Below are 13,616 nucleotides of genomic sequence, written 5' to 3'. Positions count from 1 at the left end.
CCAATACGCAGAGGAAATAGCTATACTATAAGATTATTTTCATCTTACTGAATTGAATGCAACTGTCTGCAAATCCTTGCATTTTCTAATCAATTAGATCCCCCACAACCACCCAAATAATGACTCATTCAATTTTTGCAGAAGTGATAATATTTAAGTACCTAAAAAACAGTTTGAAAAGTTGCCTAGAACATAATAATGTCCCTATAAGGTAATTTCATAAGTTTTCAAATGGACCATAAAATCCAAAGATCTTAACAGAATTCCATTTATTGCTGTATTTAGAGAGATATCAAACTGTTCCATGTCTATTTTGTATCTGAATGCCTCCATTACAATCAAGGAGAAATAATACAGATCCCAATGAGTTTTGGCTCAAACACAGTAGGGTCTGTGCATTAAAAAAACAAACAAACAAAAAAACAAAAAACAAAAACAAAACAAAACAAAACCCCAAAAAATCCACAGCACATCTTCCTATTTTTCACGCAATATTTCAGTAAACAAATTATTATTTTTTTCATTAGAAACAGTTCAAAAAGGTCTCCTATCAGTTACTTTTGCCAAGGTTTAAAGGATTCACCAAAAGTTTTGGTTCTTTAATAGAGTTCTTTGTTCCAAAAGGTTCTTATTTTGTTGGAATGTGGAGCAAAAATAAGGACTTAAGACTTGATTTCTGCTTGACTAAATGTTTTCAAGTTTTAGTCATTAATAAATTAGATAATTTGAAATTCAATATCAGCTGAATTTTTATTTGTACTTTTACAGTACAAGTACAGTTAATGTAGCTTTTTTCAGACTTTTTGTACAGAAATGAGAAGTCATATTTGCCTAATTTTACATGGTAATCCTCAAAAATCCGAATTATAAACCTGGATAAAGATTAATCACTTTTAATCAACATTTTTCTCTGTTTACTGTCAAATTATACAATCAACTTGTTTATTTTTTCCCAAAGAAACATGAATATTCTCATACAAGATTTTCCCAGTCATACCTTACATATGATCTAATTAGGTTTTTGGAATAGAACATGTTTCAAGGAATTTGACTAAAGATGTAGCTTTATCCATTAATGTCTCGGAATCAGAACCCATCTACTCTCCAGAATTGCCCAAACCAGAAGTCACAGACCTCTTGCAGCTCTGCCAGTGTGTACTGGGAGTATTGACACAGGAGACACACCTGCGTCTTCTGAGAAAAACATACCCACCTGATTTTAATAATGAAAGAAGGAGTTAAACGCTTCTATGAAGACGAATGAGCCTTAAAAGTACTCAGTGTCAGAATACAGCAGAAGTAGAGTAAGTATTCAAGAGTAAGATGGGAAGACTGGGATCATGGGGATGGGTGGTACTAGTCAGAGAAGAACCATAAAGCACCTGCGATGTGTGTGATCCCAGAGGACAGCAGAAAGTTGCATGGTGCAAGGAGGAGCCAAGAAAGCTCTGTGGGCAGCCTGGTGACAACACTGCCTGCTGCTGTACCTGCTGTGCTCGGAGAAACAGGGCTTCAGGCACATTCTCTGGAAGCATGGAGAGTCCTTTCCAAGAAGTACCTGGATATTCTTTCTAAGAGGAACTGTTCACCAAGGTCCTGGAAAATAAACGCTGCCAAAAGCTGTGCATCTGAAAATTACTAACTGCATAGCTCCACGTAAGTACTTTACAATAGCCAGTAGTAGTTTCTAATGTGATCTTAGAGGAGTGTTATTGAAAGCTAGTTATGACACCAATGACATTTACCAGTGATCTTCCACAATTTGTATTATAAACCACCTGACAAATGTTCTCATGGCCTTTGTGATGGTTCTTCACTTCATTACCTCTGGAATATCCAGTGACTGTTTTTGCCTCTTCCCTCTGATTGAAGCATCCAGGTTATTTTTCTGGTTTCCATAAATCAAACTTATCTATTTAAGACTTAAAAACTCCCTCCCTATAGGGATGTATTGATCAAATTATTTCTTTGTTATTAAGAATCCAAGTTCCTTGTGCAATTTGTATAATATGCCTTTCCTAGCAAAATTAATTGTCATCAATAATTAACTGTTCAAGTTATTTTCAGAGTTGTTTATCATAAAGAAGGTATAAACTATAGTAGATCATGTGGTACATAACAAGACTAAGTGCATAAGTGAAAAAATTGATAGCTGGCATTGTGCAAGGGGCCATATTTTTACTGGTCCTAATATGTTTATATTTAATGCTTCTTTCCCATAGCTTCAAAAAATGTATATGTATCCCTTAAGTTTTCCCTTCTTTAGATTAAATTATAAGAAGTAGCTTAAAACCCAGTCTTTACAGCTGCTCAACTAATTTCTAGATGCAAATTATTCTCTAACATCTCCTTTAAGTGCTATTTTTTGTTGCAGAGAAATTAAATATACAGCAATTACATTCTGGGCAGAAACTTGACAAACTCATATTACCTGGTTCATGTTATTGAAATTAATATTTTAAGTATTAAGTATAAAACAAGAAGCTTTCTAATCAAGTATCCTTGTAAAACCCCAGTTATATCATTCTGACACCATAAGATTAAACTAAAACTCCTTAAACTATATGTTCTACATTTTCTGAAGCAGGGAAAAAGACTATTTTCTAAGTGTGTTTCAACCACCACAAAAGAGATTTAGTAGATTAAGTTGTGCATGGTGTTACAGTAACCAGCTCTTAACAAATTTCCAAGTCAATTTTTACACTGCAATTGTTTCTACTTCCACTTCTTTCTCTGAGTGCCACACAAGTTCTGAAACAATTCTTATTCCTTCTGATAATTCTGATTTCTTTCTCAAATCTTGGCAAAAGGCCAAACTAAACTCTCAGAACAACTCAACTCCTGCCATATTAAGAATGGAATTGAGACCGCTGTCAGTGAGACAGCATAGGGAATGGCTAAACCAGTGTGATGAAGATTTCTGCCTTTCTTTCTTTCATTCTAGTTGATATTATGTTAGTTCCAACATGTTAAATGATACACTCTGCAGGGTGTCCTATCTACTAACCTAATTTCCTTTAAAAATTAATTTTAAAATATTTAAAGGCTTGCTTTTTTTTTTTTTTTTATATTGAACGTCCATTGCCACACTTAAAATAAATAATTCTACACCTTGGTTTGTTACCTATGAAAAAGAAATACAAGGCAGAACAAAATACATGGATGAGAGGAGCACAACTACGTGAGTTCATATTTACAGCTGAAGGGGGGTATTTAGGGTTTTTTTAGATTAAGTCCTTTCTAAAGAGCTTTAGAACAAAGCTTACAACCATACAACGGTGCTGCCAGTTATTTTGCGCACATTATCTTTGATAAAGCCAATTTCTGCTGGGACAGAGATACGTGAGCCTGTAGCCCAGGGGATATGTTGAGAGCAAGCTCTCTTCTCTTCTGACCCAGCAGAATAAGCATGGATAGCAAAATAAGTCACAAAGACTAACACTCAGAGAACAGGACAAAGTTAATACACTTTTCCAATCCAGTAATAAATTAAGGCAGCCAAACTGCAAAATGGAAGTGCTGGATGAAAAGATTATTACTATACATTTAAGACTTGACCTATAGGGGTTTTTTTTTGAGAATTTTTCTTTCCCTTCTTGTGTTCCTTTTAATTTTGTTTCATCATTTTCCAGCTTCATCATACTATCTACTTTCTGCCAGATGTGTAATTATCAGAGGGACTCAAGAAAGGATGCTGGCTCTTCACTATCTTCGCTTCATGGAGACTGGAAAATCTCTTTTCACTGTGATGCCCCAATCAATGTTTCAAATTTTAGCTGTCTAAAGAGCAAGCAGTGCTCACTACAGTATTTTAAAACTCAGGAAGACCTGGTGCCTATAGCACTTTCCACCAATAAATGACCAGCCAGTGACCGATAAAAGATCACCCAGGGTTACAATTGCTCCCATCTATAACTCAGGGATAAGTGTGACAAGAGTAGACAGGATAGTGACTTACTCTTCTGTTCTAGTTTTCCAACTATTTAGGTGCCCATGACCATTCCAGTTGCACTGCATTTTCCAAGCAACATGCAAAGCACGTCTACGATATGACAAGACACAGTTTTGGTAAGATGGACAGCCATTACACTTGTAGTGCCTTTGAAAAAGACCTTCTGAAGCAGTCTAGCCTTGTTTTTCAGCACTTGGTGCTATTCAAAGTAGCTCAGAAGTGTATCAAACAACTTGTAGAAAAACTGTTAACATTTTCTTTATAATCCTTTCATGGACTGGTCAGTAATCCAGCTGCATCCTGCTGTCCTTCTGAGAGGACTTGAAAGAAATCATGTGTTTCCAGTGCCAGTAAATAGCCTGCTTTAAGATGACAAGGGCTTAAAAAGTTATGATTGAAAATTTTTGATCTGAAAACACATGAAGGGACATATTTACAGGGCATGGCTGAAGTGAAACAGAGTCTGGAAGCTACCTAGTTGGCAGTTTTTACTGGAGGAGTGAGAAAGCTACCTGTATTTGAAGATGTCATTGCCCAGAACTTAGGAAAATCTTTAAAGATTAAACAATGATTCTAATATTCCAATAGCCTCTACCCAATATTGATTATGACCAGATTCATCTTATTGACACTAGACAACCAAAGTACAGTTAATAATCTCCCCACACTGGCCACCTCCTCTCTATTTTGTTCATTAGCCTTATTTACATTCTCATCAGAGGAAGAACTGTAGATAGTAAAAATACTCTTTTTCTCCATTTAATGCAGACTTTGTGCATGAGGGATTGCTTAAACACCATGAAAACTTTGGCTGTCTTTCAGCTTTTGTTTGCAGATTTCCCCAGATTCAAAATTTCTATCAAGGGCTCTTATATTTCACTCTCGTTTCTGGGTGGTCAACTGATTGGTATTTTGTAGTAGATTTTCACCTAACAATGCAGCTGCTCTCTTTATCATCATATATAAGTCCTTATACCTTTATCATAATTTTCCTTTTGACTAACTGCTTGTTCTGGAAATAATTAAGAGCTGTGCTAACCACACTTGGACATATATACATAACAGTCCCTGACGTTTTCTTCTCTGCCTTTGAAGAATCTCTCAGTATACATTCTCCCATTATGAAGCCTGATGCTTGAAGTGAACTAGGTCAGAAGCCAAAGTCCACACCTTGGGTGGGAGCTGTGGAGCATTCTGGTTAAGGCAGGCTTCTGACAGGGCTTCCTGGGTCTGCCTCCTTCTGTGAACTGAAGGGAGGGAGCTCGGCTGCTCTCTGATGGAGGTTATGCAAATAGTTCTTTGCTCCTTTCCCCTATTATATTTTTCTGGTCTAGATATGGCCCTCTTTTGCCGGCAACAGCATGTTATTTGGCACACCCTTTTCATCTCATATGTCAGTTTGGTGTGGAAAGTTGCTTGGTGACAAGCAGTGAACATGTTCTCTCTACTGGCTCCAGATTTGTGAGAAAGTATTCTTGTTGATGCTGTAGCTATGGCCAGCAGATCCAAGAGGTCATACACTGGGCCATCCCATGAAATCCCAAAGGAAGGCTCTAAGTCTTAACCTGAAGAATGATTCTAGTGTTATTTGATCCCATATTAGGGCATTAGAAAGAGTGAGCTCTGTATCAAGTCTTCTAACAGAATGAAATTTTGACAATTGAATATATAAGACTATATATGTGAGGGGAAAAGAAGCATGAATAAATAGGGATAAGAGGAAATAGGGAGGCCTCAATTTCATTTCCTGAAGGCATCTTAAAGTTCTGAGATTGCAGTTTTATAAAGATGAAAGAGATCTCTGGCATTGCCAAAGACCCACTCATTTAAAATACTTTCCTGAGGGGAACCTGCCATGTGGCCTGGGAAACTTTCAGCACAATTAAAGGCAATAAATTAATTTAGAAAAGCTGACCATCTCTTTCTTAGCAGGTTAATCAAAGTCTAAAAGGTACTGAGTACATTTAAGAATTTACTGTCAATATTTAGACTTTGATGCTGAGGACATTGGATGTGCTTTTACCTACTCTTGAAGGCAGGTGGTTCTGAGAATACCCTCACAGTGTTTTCATGAGCAATATTTCCTGCATCCTGAGAAGAGTAATTATTAATCTAGATCAAAACAAGTGCTAAAGGATTTGACTGAGGGGAGAGCAGCATTAAGACTAAGATCACATCTAAGATGGAACTCTCCAACAGCAGTGCTATTCTCCACTCTGACCTACTTAACAGCTTTAACAGCTGCCATTATCTCTCAGTATCTGTATGTCTATAAAGTAGTTTTTATTTCAGGAAATTCTATTTCAATATTCTTCATCACAAGAGTTTTTGTCTTCACTATATGTGATTTTCCTGTTTTTTAAGCTTGGGAAGATACAATTTAAATGATCCATACATATTAAAAATAGACATGCACATATAGGGCTCAGGACAGGTACACTGAAGTCTGGCTAGTGTCAGGGGTTGCTGAGTGAGGTTTAAGCAAAGGCAGTAAGACCACCCCAAATCAAGTTCACCATTAGTTTTTTTACCATGCTAGTTTACCAGAATTTCTATGAGACTGGGAAGTCAGGGAATATCTTCATCTCAGTGAACATTAGATGACCTAACCATTGCAACACAGCTTGTCTGGCTGATTGAAAACTTGGAATAAAGACACCTGCTCATCAGTTCCCAGGCTCTCCACTCAGCCTATTGAAACGGTCCAATAAGAAAACTGGAATGCTGAAGGCATCCAGCAAATTTGTAAGAGTAGGTAACACACATAAGCATTTTATTTCTGGTCTTCACTCTATGTTCGTCTGTTTCTGAAAAATGCTGGCTGAAATGCCACTCACTCAGTAGATCCACCAGGTGGAATATAGCTGAACTGTTTCTGTCAACACGAGGGGGAGCACAGACACATCTATCAAATTGACACAGTCCTTGCACTTGATGAGCTTGGTGGAATGAGCCTTCCACCTCCAGTTTTTGTTACGCCATTGAGTGATGAATCACAGATATTTTTGACATTTGAAAGCAATTCAAGGTGAGAGAACCGAGAAGACTGGTATTTGCCAGTCAGAACTATAAATAAATTTTTCAGCATTAAGACTCCTCCAAAGCTTTTTAAATAGGCTAAACTTTTATGTTATTCCCTAAGGATAGGAATGCTATCTGTGTCATTTCTTTATATGCAGTCATACAGAGTGCAGGTAGGAGTTTGTCTTCCTTCATAACCACAATAAATTCATCCGTGTTTCTTATGCTATTGGTAGGATTTTCAGACCTGACCCAGTGTTTTTAGAATTAGAGGAATTAATTAAGTTGATGGGATTTTTCACAGCGATTCATGTTCTTAGAAAGGCTAAAGAGTCAAGATATTAACTTGTAATGACATTAGTATACGTTTACTCGATGACTCAGTTTATACTCTAATTTGTAGTCACACAGCATTTCATCACAAAAAGTGACTCATGGTTACTGCAAAAAAAAAAAAAAAGTAATTCCATTTACAGATAATGACATATAAAGTTTTCTCTGTTTTCTCTCTGTGGTGTGAGAGACAACAGATAACCTGAAAAAGGAAAGAATGCCAGCCTCTATTTTCGGTGATAGCAGTATCAGCCATGTTGGTAAGATTAGCAGTCTGCTGGGATTTACACAGATCAATATGAGAATGATTGAAGACCCCAGTGGATTTTAGCACTTCTGAAGGGTAGAGGTTAAATGGCCACCAGCCATGTTTCCACTAAGCCAACCACAACTCATGGTGAAGTAGAAAACATTCTTTGTTGATCTCTGATAGACATCTAAAATAACATAAAAACTAAACTAGATATAAAGGCAAGACCAAAAGGTAAATGACAGTGAGAGGAAATGTTTGTCTTGTATGTCATAGTCAAAGTTTATTCTGCAGGAAGCATTTTTTCTCTCTGAGGGAACATTTAACACATCAATACTGAAACATATTCTGAGACATTGTGTGGAAAAATTCTACAGAAGAAATATAGAGATTTTGATGGAGTTGATTTATGCCAACTTATCCAAGTCTGGGATACTTTACTTTTTAAAAGGTAGGATCAGAAACATGATGGAACACATGATGGGAGAATGAAACAAAAGAATAAATATTTTACTGTCATATTCATCTTTCTGTAAATTAGGAATAAACCTTCCAAATACATTATATGAACAGATTAAAAAGTAAATTTCTATGTGAGATTTCTCCTGTAGTTACTGTAAATCCAAGATGATCTCGATCACTGCTGAAATGAACCTATATGGTTAGTAAAGTACTGTTTTATACTTCAATTTCCAGAAAAATTCCTGGCAAAATAATGCAAAAGACCACAGATAATTCCAATCTGTAACTGCTCATTCTCTTTCTTGAAATGTCCAGTCTTAGGGAAATGTTGAATAACCACATTTTCCTCTTTACTTGCTTGGTACTGAAACAATGCATGCGTGATCTAGCACAGTTATGAAAGACCTATTTATTTGTATGGAGGGAGCCAAAACAAATACTTGCTTAAAAACACATTAAATTAAGGTCAATTCTTTCATCATTCATGCACAAAAAATAACACCATTCTATCATTGTATGAGTAAGATACTACCCATGAAAAATGAATATCAGAATCAACTCTATAGGCCCAAAAAAAAAAAAAGTTTCTTTTAAATTTTCTGTTTAATTTCATTGACGTTGGGGTTTGTGTGCCTTTTTTGTTGTTGTTGTATATCGTTAAAATACTGGCAAAGAAAACACCAAGGATGCAAAAAGCTGCAGGGTGAATGCAGGTGACACTGTTTTGTAATACCTACAGAATAATGAAACTAATCTTTGTAAAAACATTTTTTAATCAATTTACTCAGTTTTTCTGCCTGCAAAGTGCTTTTTATTTAATCATGATTTTTTTTTGCTTGTTTACCATTCAGAAAACTTATGTGAATTGAATTCTGCTTGCATGAACTATTCTTCCTACTTTTTTTTTTTTCCTGTGTACATGCTTTTATTTAAGAAAAAAGTTGAATGAATTAGAAATAAATGTACTCTATTTTTGTCCATGGATAGACTGACACTTCAGGTGCGTACAGATATATAAAGGTGAACTAGAAAATAGCCATAAAAAGAAGGTGGCATTCATGTCATCACAGAAATAAATTATTAGAGAGAATGATCACATTGCAATAATCCTAGAGAATGTATTGATAATGAAGTCAAATTCATTCCATCTAGCTTTGGTAGCCTAAAGGATGATGTGAAGTTTAATGCAGTCTTAAACCCAATTAAAGGAGGAAGACACTTTCAGTTCTTGAAACAGAGGTCTAAGTTAGATGAAATAACTGCTTTTCTGTGGATACCTCTGTTCTTCTGTTACCTGATGGGGTAGGTTGGATGGTTACCTTAAATTGGAAACTAACATTAGATATGAATTTAGGGAACTAAGGAAAAAAAAATAGTGCATCTATCTGGGAGACAACTGGATCTGTTTTACCTGTGGAACTAAGAAATACAGGTAATTTCAAACATGAATACTTAGATGATCAAGACAGGTTAAAGATCTTCAAAAAACATGTCCACGATATATGCTGATGATATGTGACCATGCAGACAGCATGTTGACACATGTTACTGAAGACATGCCATAATAATGCTCTTCATGGCAACTGTCTGGCCATAAAAGTCATAAAATCACTTTCTATCAGGCCTTTCCTACTTTAAGCATCATGGAGATTTAGCTTTCATTCCTTGCACAAGTTGGCATCTGTTGTGCCAAGAACAAATGTGTGTTATAAATAATTCTAACAAACTCCCAACAGTCCCATCGCTCCATTTTTTAATAATGCATTTTTCTTACCTTCTATAAGCTTCCCCGTCTGCTCTGCATTGCCCCCAGGCAAGATCTTGGCAATGTAAGCTCCAATTTCCCCACTGCTTCCTGGAATTTCTTTCCCACCTACAACTCGGATTCCCAGTCCATTGCCTGTGATCAAAAGAAAGGGAAAACTTTGAATAGAAGTGAAGCAATGAATAATTCACTGGAAAGAAAGGAAGAGAACAAGTCATCAGTGATTACTGAAAGTGTCCCAAATAACTTCTGTCTGTAGTTGGAAGATCAGGGTTAACTGCAGTCACATCTGATGCTCTTCTAAAGGCTTAACTTTGAGAAGATCTTGAACAGCTACTGCATGACTGACAGAACACAAACAATCAAGTCACTAAAAATTACACTGAAGCTAATCCTATTTGCAGTTTTAATAAATTCAATTAAATTACTAGAAATTCACGTGAAGTGTGGATTCAAAGGATAGTTTTATCATATGCCCACAAAATGTATCCAATTTAGCTGAGAAATTATACTATCTGAGGTTTTAGAATCACGTAATTATGTGAGAGTCATTGAGACATTGACAGGAATCCTTTAGCTTGCTCTTTCAAGCAGCAAAGCATGTACATTTACATGAACTTATACTTGGCAGATGCTACTATTTTTCTTAAATATTTTCTTTTAATTGACATTTTTCACATCAAAGGATGTAGAAATTAATGGTGGGAAAAGCATACCAAATTCTGTGTAAAGCATCACATTAAATCACATATTTTCTTCCTTAATAAAAAGTACAGAGAGAAAAACATTTTCATCACTCATTGTTTTAGGTGGAGAGAAGCAGATCACTAACCTGCCTTATGAACAAAATAATGAGAGTGAAAACAAAAGCTTAAAATATAAAGTAATAAAATAAACTTATGCATTGCCAATTTTTCATGTTATTTTCCTTTTAAAATAAATAAAAAAAACCCAACAAAACTTCCTCTACATTTTTTTTCTTTGAAGAAAGTTCCATATGTGATGATTCACACTTTGATCAGGGAATTAGAAGGTTTATTTACCCACCTTTATTAGGCAAATAATAACATAAATAAAAACATAGTGGCTAAATAATTATTCTTCAATTTATTAATTTCATAAGCCAAACCTGCTGAGTGATTAGACTATCCAGCTGTAGAAAGGTCACCAAGCCACCTCTTTGCAGAGCTTTATCTTTTTAGAATAAGGCTTTTCCTCATAATGCTATTAGTGTTTCATAAGTCAGCCCTGAGTTTGTTCCAGTGCAAGGATGGTCACATTGTGTTTCTGACCAAAAAAAGTTTCCACCAGGTTTTCTATCCCAGTTTAGCTAAATCTATATACTTTTTGACACAGTTTTACTCATAATTAAACATTTTCCAAGTAATTTCTTTTTAGGAGAGTGATTTTTCAGTTTAATTGCAACAAACTGCATTAATATTTTAAGTAAATACCTTATTTCAGTGCAAATTTGAAATTTTGAACTGGTAGGTAATGTTTATTTTTCCTAAGTTGGTAGGGAAAGCACAACCACCATTCTAAGGATGAGTCTAAATGTCCTTTAAAAAAAATTAGACAGTACTCTTTTTAAAAAAATAAGTACTTCATTGCATAAAGTGAATGCATGCACATATAGAAATATTTAAACGTAAGTCCATCCTGAGGACTTAGAAATTCATGTGGGCTGGTCTGCACAGAGAACTTCTGATCAGGCAGTGTGGAAAAAGTCATCAATATGTTTATAGAATTATTAAGTTCAGCAAATCCAAGAAACAACTATTCATTGTACACAACAAACACAAGGACACAGTATCTTAACTCACACAGTCAACACAAGGAATTTTCAATTTATCTGCAAGACTGGCTCCTTTTCATCACAGAGGGGAGGAGCTCCTTGGAATCAGGATTTTATCATGATACACAGTATTAGTATTTCTACCTCTCACAGCTTATTTGTGACAGAATGGTAGAGAAGTAGTTTGTCATATAAATGAGTGTACAGTTGATTTCAGATGTATTCACATGGATACCCATGCTAGCAAACTGAAAATCTTGGCTGATGTATTTGCTTATTTTTGGAGGGTTTGGTCCATATTACTGCTAATTAAAATAAATTACTTTCCATGCTAATATATGATGATATTTTTTTCCTAGATACTTTGAAAGAGCTTGTAGTTTTATGTTTGCAGGTTTTAGAGTCAAATGTATGACTGACACTATGTTTAAAGTAGAGGAATGCTTGATAAGGGATAATCATGGGAGTTGGTGAGTGTGTGTTTGTGTGTTTGTTGCAAAAACACTACTAGAAAAATATCTAAATTCCAATTTAAATTTAAATTAAGGTTAATTACAAAACCTCCATCCTAGTAGTCAGAATGAATGAGCTACTTTTCATCCAATGAGCTTTAAGTGCTCTGTTCTGGCTGACAAAGAAATATTGCTTGGGTCCTGCTGTATTTTTTTGTGTAAAGATGGGATTTCAAGCCCATTTATATTTTATCTATTGAAAATACAGAGCTTACTACTTCTGTTTGAAATGACATTGCCCAGTTGATAACCTTGAATGCAGATAGTTTAAAAATACCCATCATATGCTTTCTCAGATATTTTTTCTCTTTTTCTAGTTGTTATTATTTTTTCTTTTTAATTTTGGGTCTTAATTTCCATCTCTCAGGCTATTTTGATATAACGATACATTCATCTTTCTCATTTAGATTTTCAGATTAATGAACTTCTGTTTTCTTTAGAAGACACAGGGCCAGTAAACCATCAGAAAGCAAATCACTGTGATTTGAATAACAGAAGGCACCTTTCTGAATTATGAACATTGATTTCCATGGAAAATATGTTCAGGAAAACATCTATTCAAAGGGACATTTACACTTAGAAATCCAATCCTTTTCAGGATGCTTCAAAGCAAGAAGACGGGTGATTAATTAAAACTGTTTCTACTGATCTCCCAAGGCTTTCCCATCTCATCTTTACTAAAGCTTTAGGATGGAGCATGCTAAGCCAAAAAACAGCCCCAAAACCCTCCTCCACCCAAACGAAAATATATAATGAAATATATAATAAAATATATAATGCTAAACTTTGACAAGGCTGAGCATACAACTAAATTGGTTTTATACTTTGATAAACAAACAAACAAGAAAAGATAGTAAATCACTACAGTTGGCTTGTAAACCATTGATTTATACAGCTGAACATATGAGCAATCAGAGTTTGAAGCTTTAGGTCACCTGCCCTGTGCTGATGGGAAAGTGCTGGATGTAGATCTGGATTTTACTATGCCTTGTGCTCTCACAGCATCCTTATGGATGAGCTGTCCAGCTGTGGGATGAGTGGGTTCACATTGTGCTTGGTGAAGAAGTGGCTGAAGGGCAGAGCTGAAAGGATTGTAGTGGATGGAATGACAATCTGGATGGGGACTGAACACCAGCAGCGCTCCTCTGGGATCAATTCTAGGGCCAGATTTGTTCAATATGTGTGTCAAAAGTCTGGATGCAGGAGCTGAATGCACCATTAGCACATTTGCTCATGACAAAAACTGGGAAGTGCTGTTAACTCCCTTGATGAACAAGAGGCCTTTCAGAGGAATCTAGATAGATTGGAGCATTGGGCCATGATTAATGGGCTGAAATTCAACAGGTGGAAATGCTGGATCCTGGACCTATGACACTGGGCACAGGTATAAGTGGGGAGAGCAATGGCTGTAAATCAGAGAGGGATCCAGGGTGCTGCTCAGCAGCAGCTCAGTGGGAGTCATCAGAGTCAGCCAAGGGGACAAATCTTCTCCTGGGTGGCATCAAACAGCATCACCAGGCAGTCAA

General features: G+C 35.9%; 1 protein-coding gene across 6 annotated transcripts in view; it reads right to left on the bottom strand.

Moving 5' to 3' along the window:
* Positions 1 to 13,616, bottom strand: part of PCLO (piccolo presynaptic cytomatrix protein) — a 322,274-nt gene that overhangs the window by 102,321 nt on the left and 206,337 nt on the right. For all 6 annotated transcript variants that reach the window (XM_066182777.1, XM_066182779.1, XM_066182780.1 and 3 more), the window contains exon 10: positions 9,793 to 9,918. In XM_066182777.1, the coding sequence (XP_066038874.1) occupies positions 9,793 to 9,918 (126 nt within the window). The remainder of the gene's footprint in view (positions 1 to 9,792; positions 9,919 to 13,616) is intronic.

Source organism: Chamaea fasciata, unplaced genomic scaffold (genome assembly GCF_029207755.1).
Source record: "Chamaea fasciata isolate MVZ Bird 193981 ecotype frontalis unplaced genomic scaffold, bChaFas1.0.hap1 SCAF_5, whole genome shotgun sequence".
In the NCBI taxonomy this organism is placed as follows: Eukaryota; Metazoa; Chordata; class Aves; order Passeriformes; family Sylviidae; genus Chamaea; species Chamaea fasciata.
The sequence above is the reverse complement of the archived record's forward strand: the minus strand, read 5'-3'. Positions and strand labels throughout refer to the sequence as shown.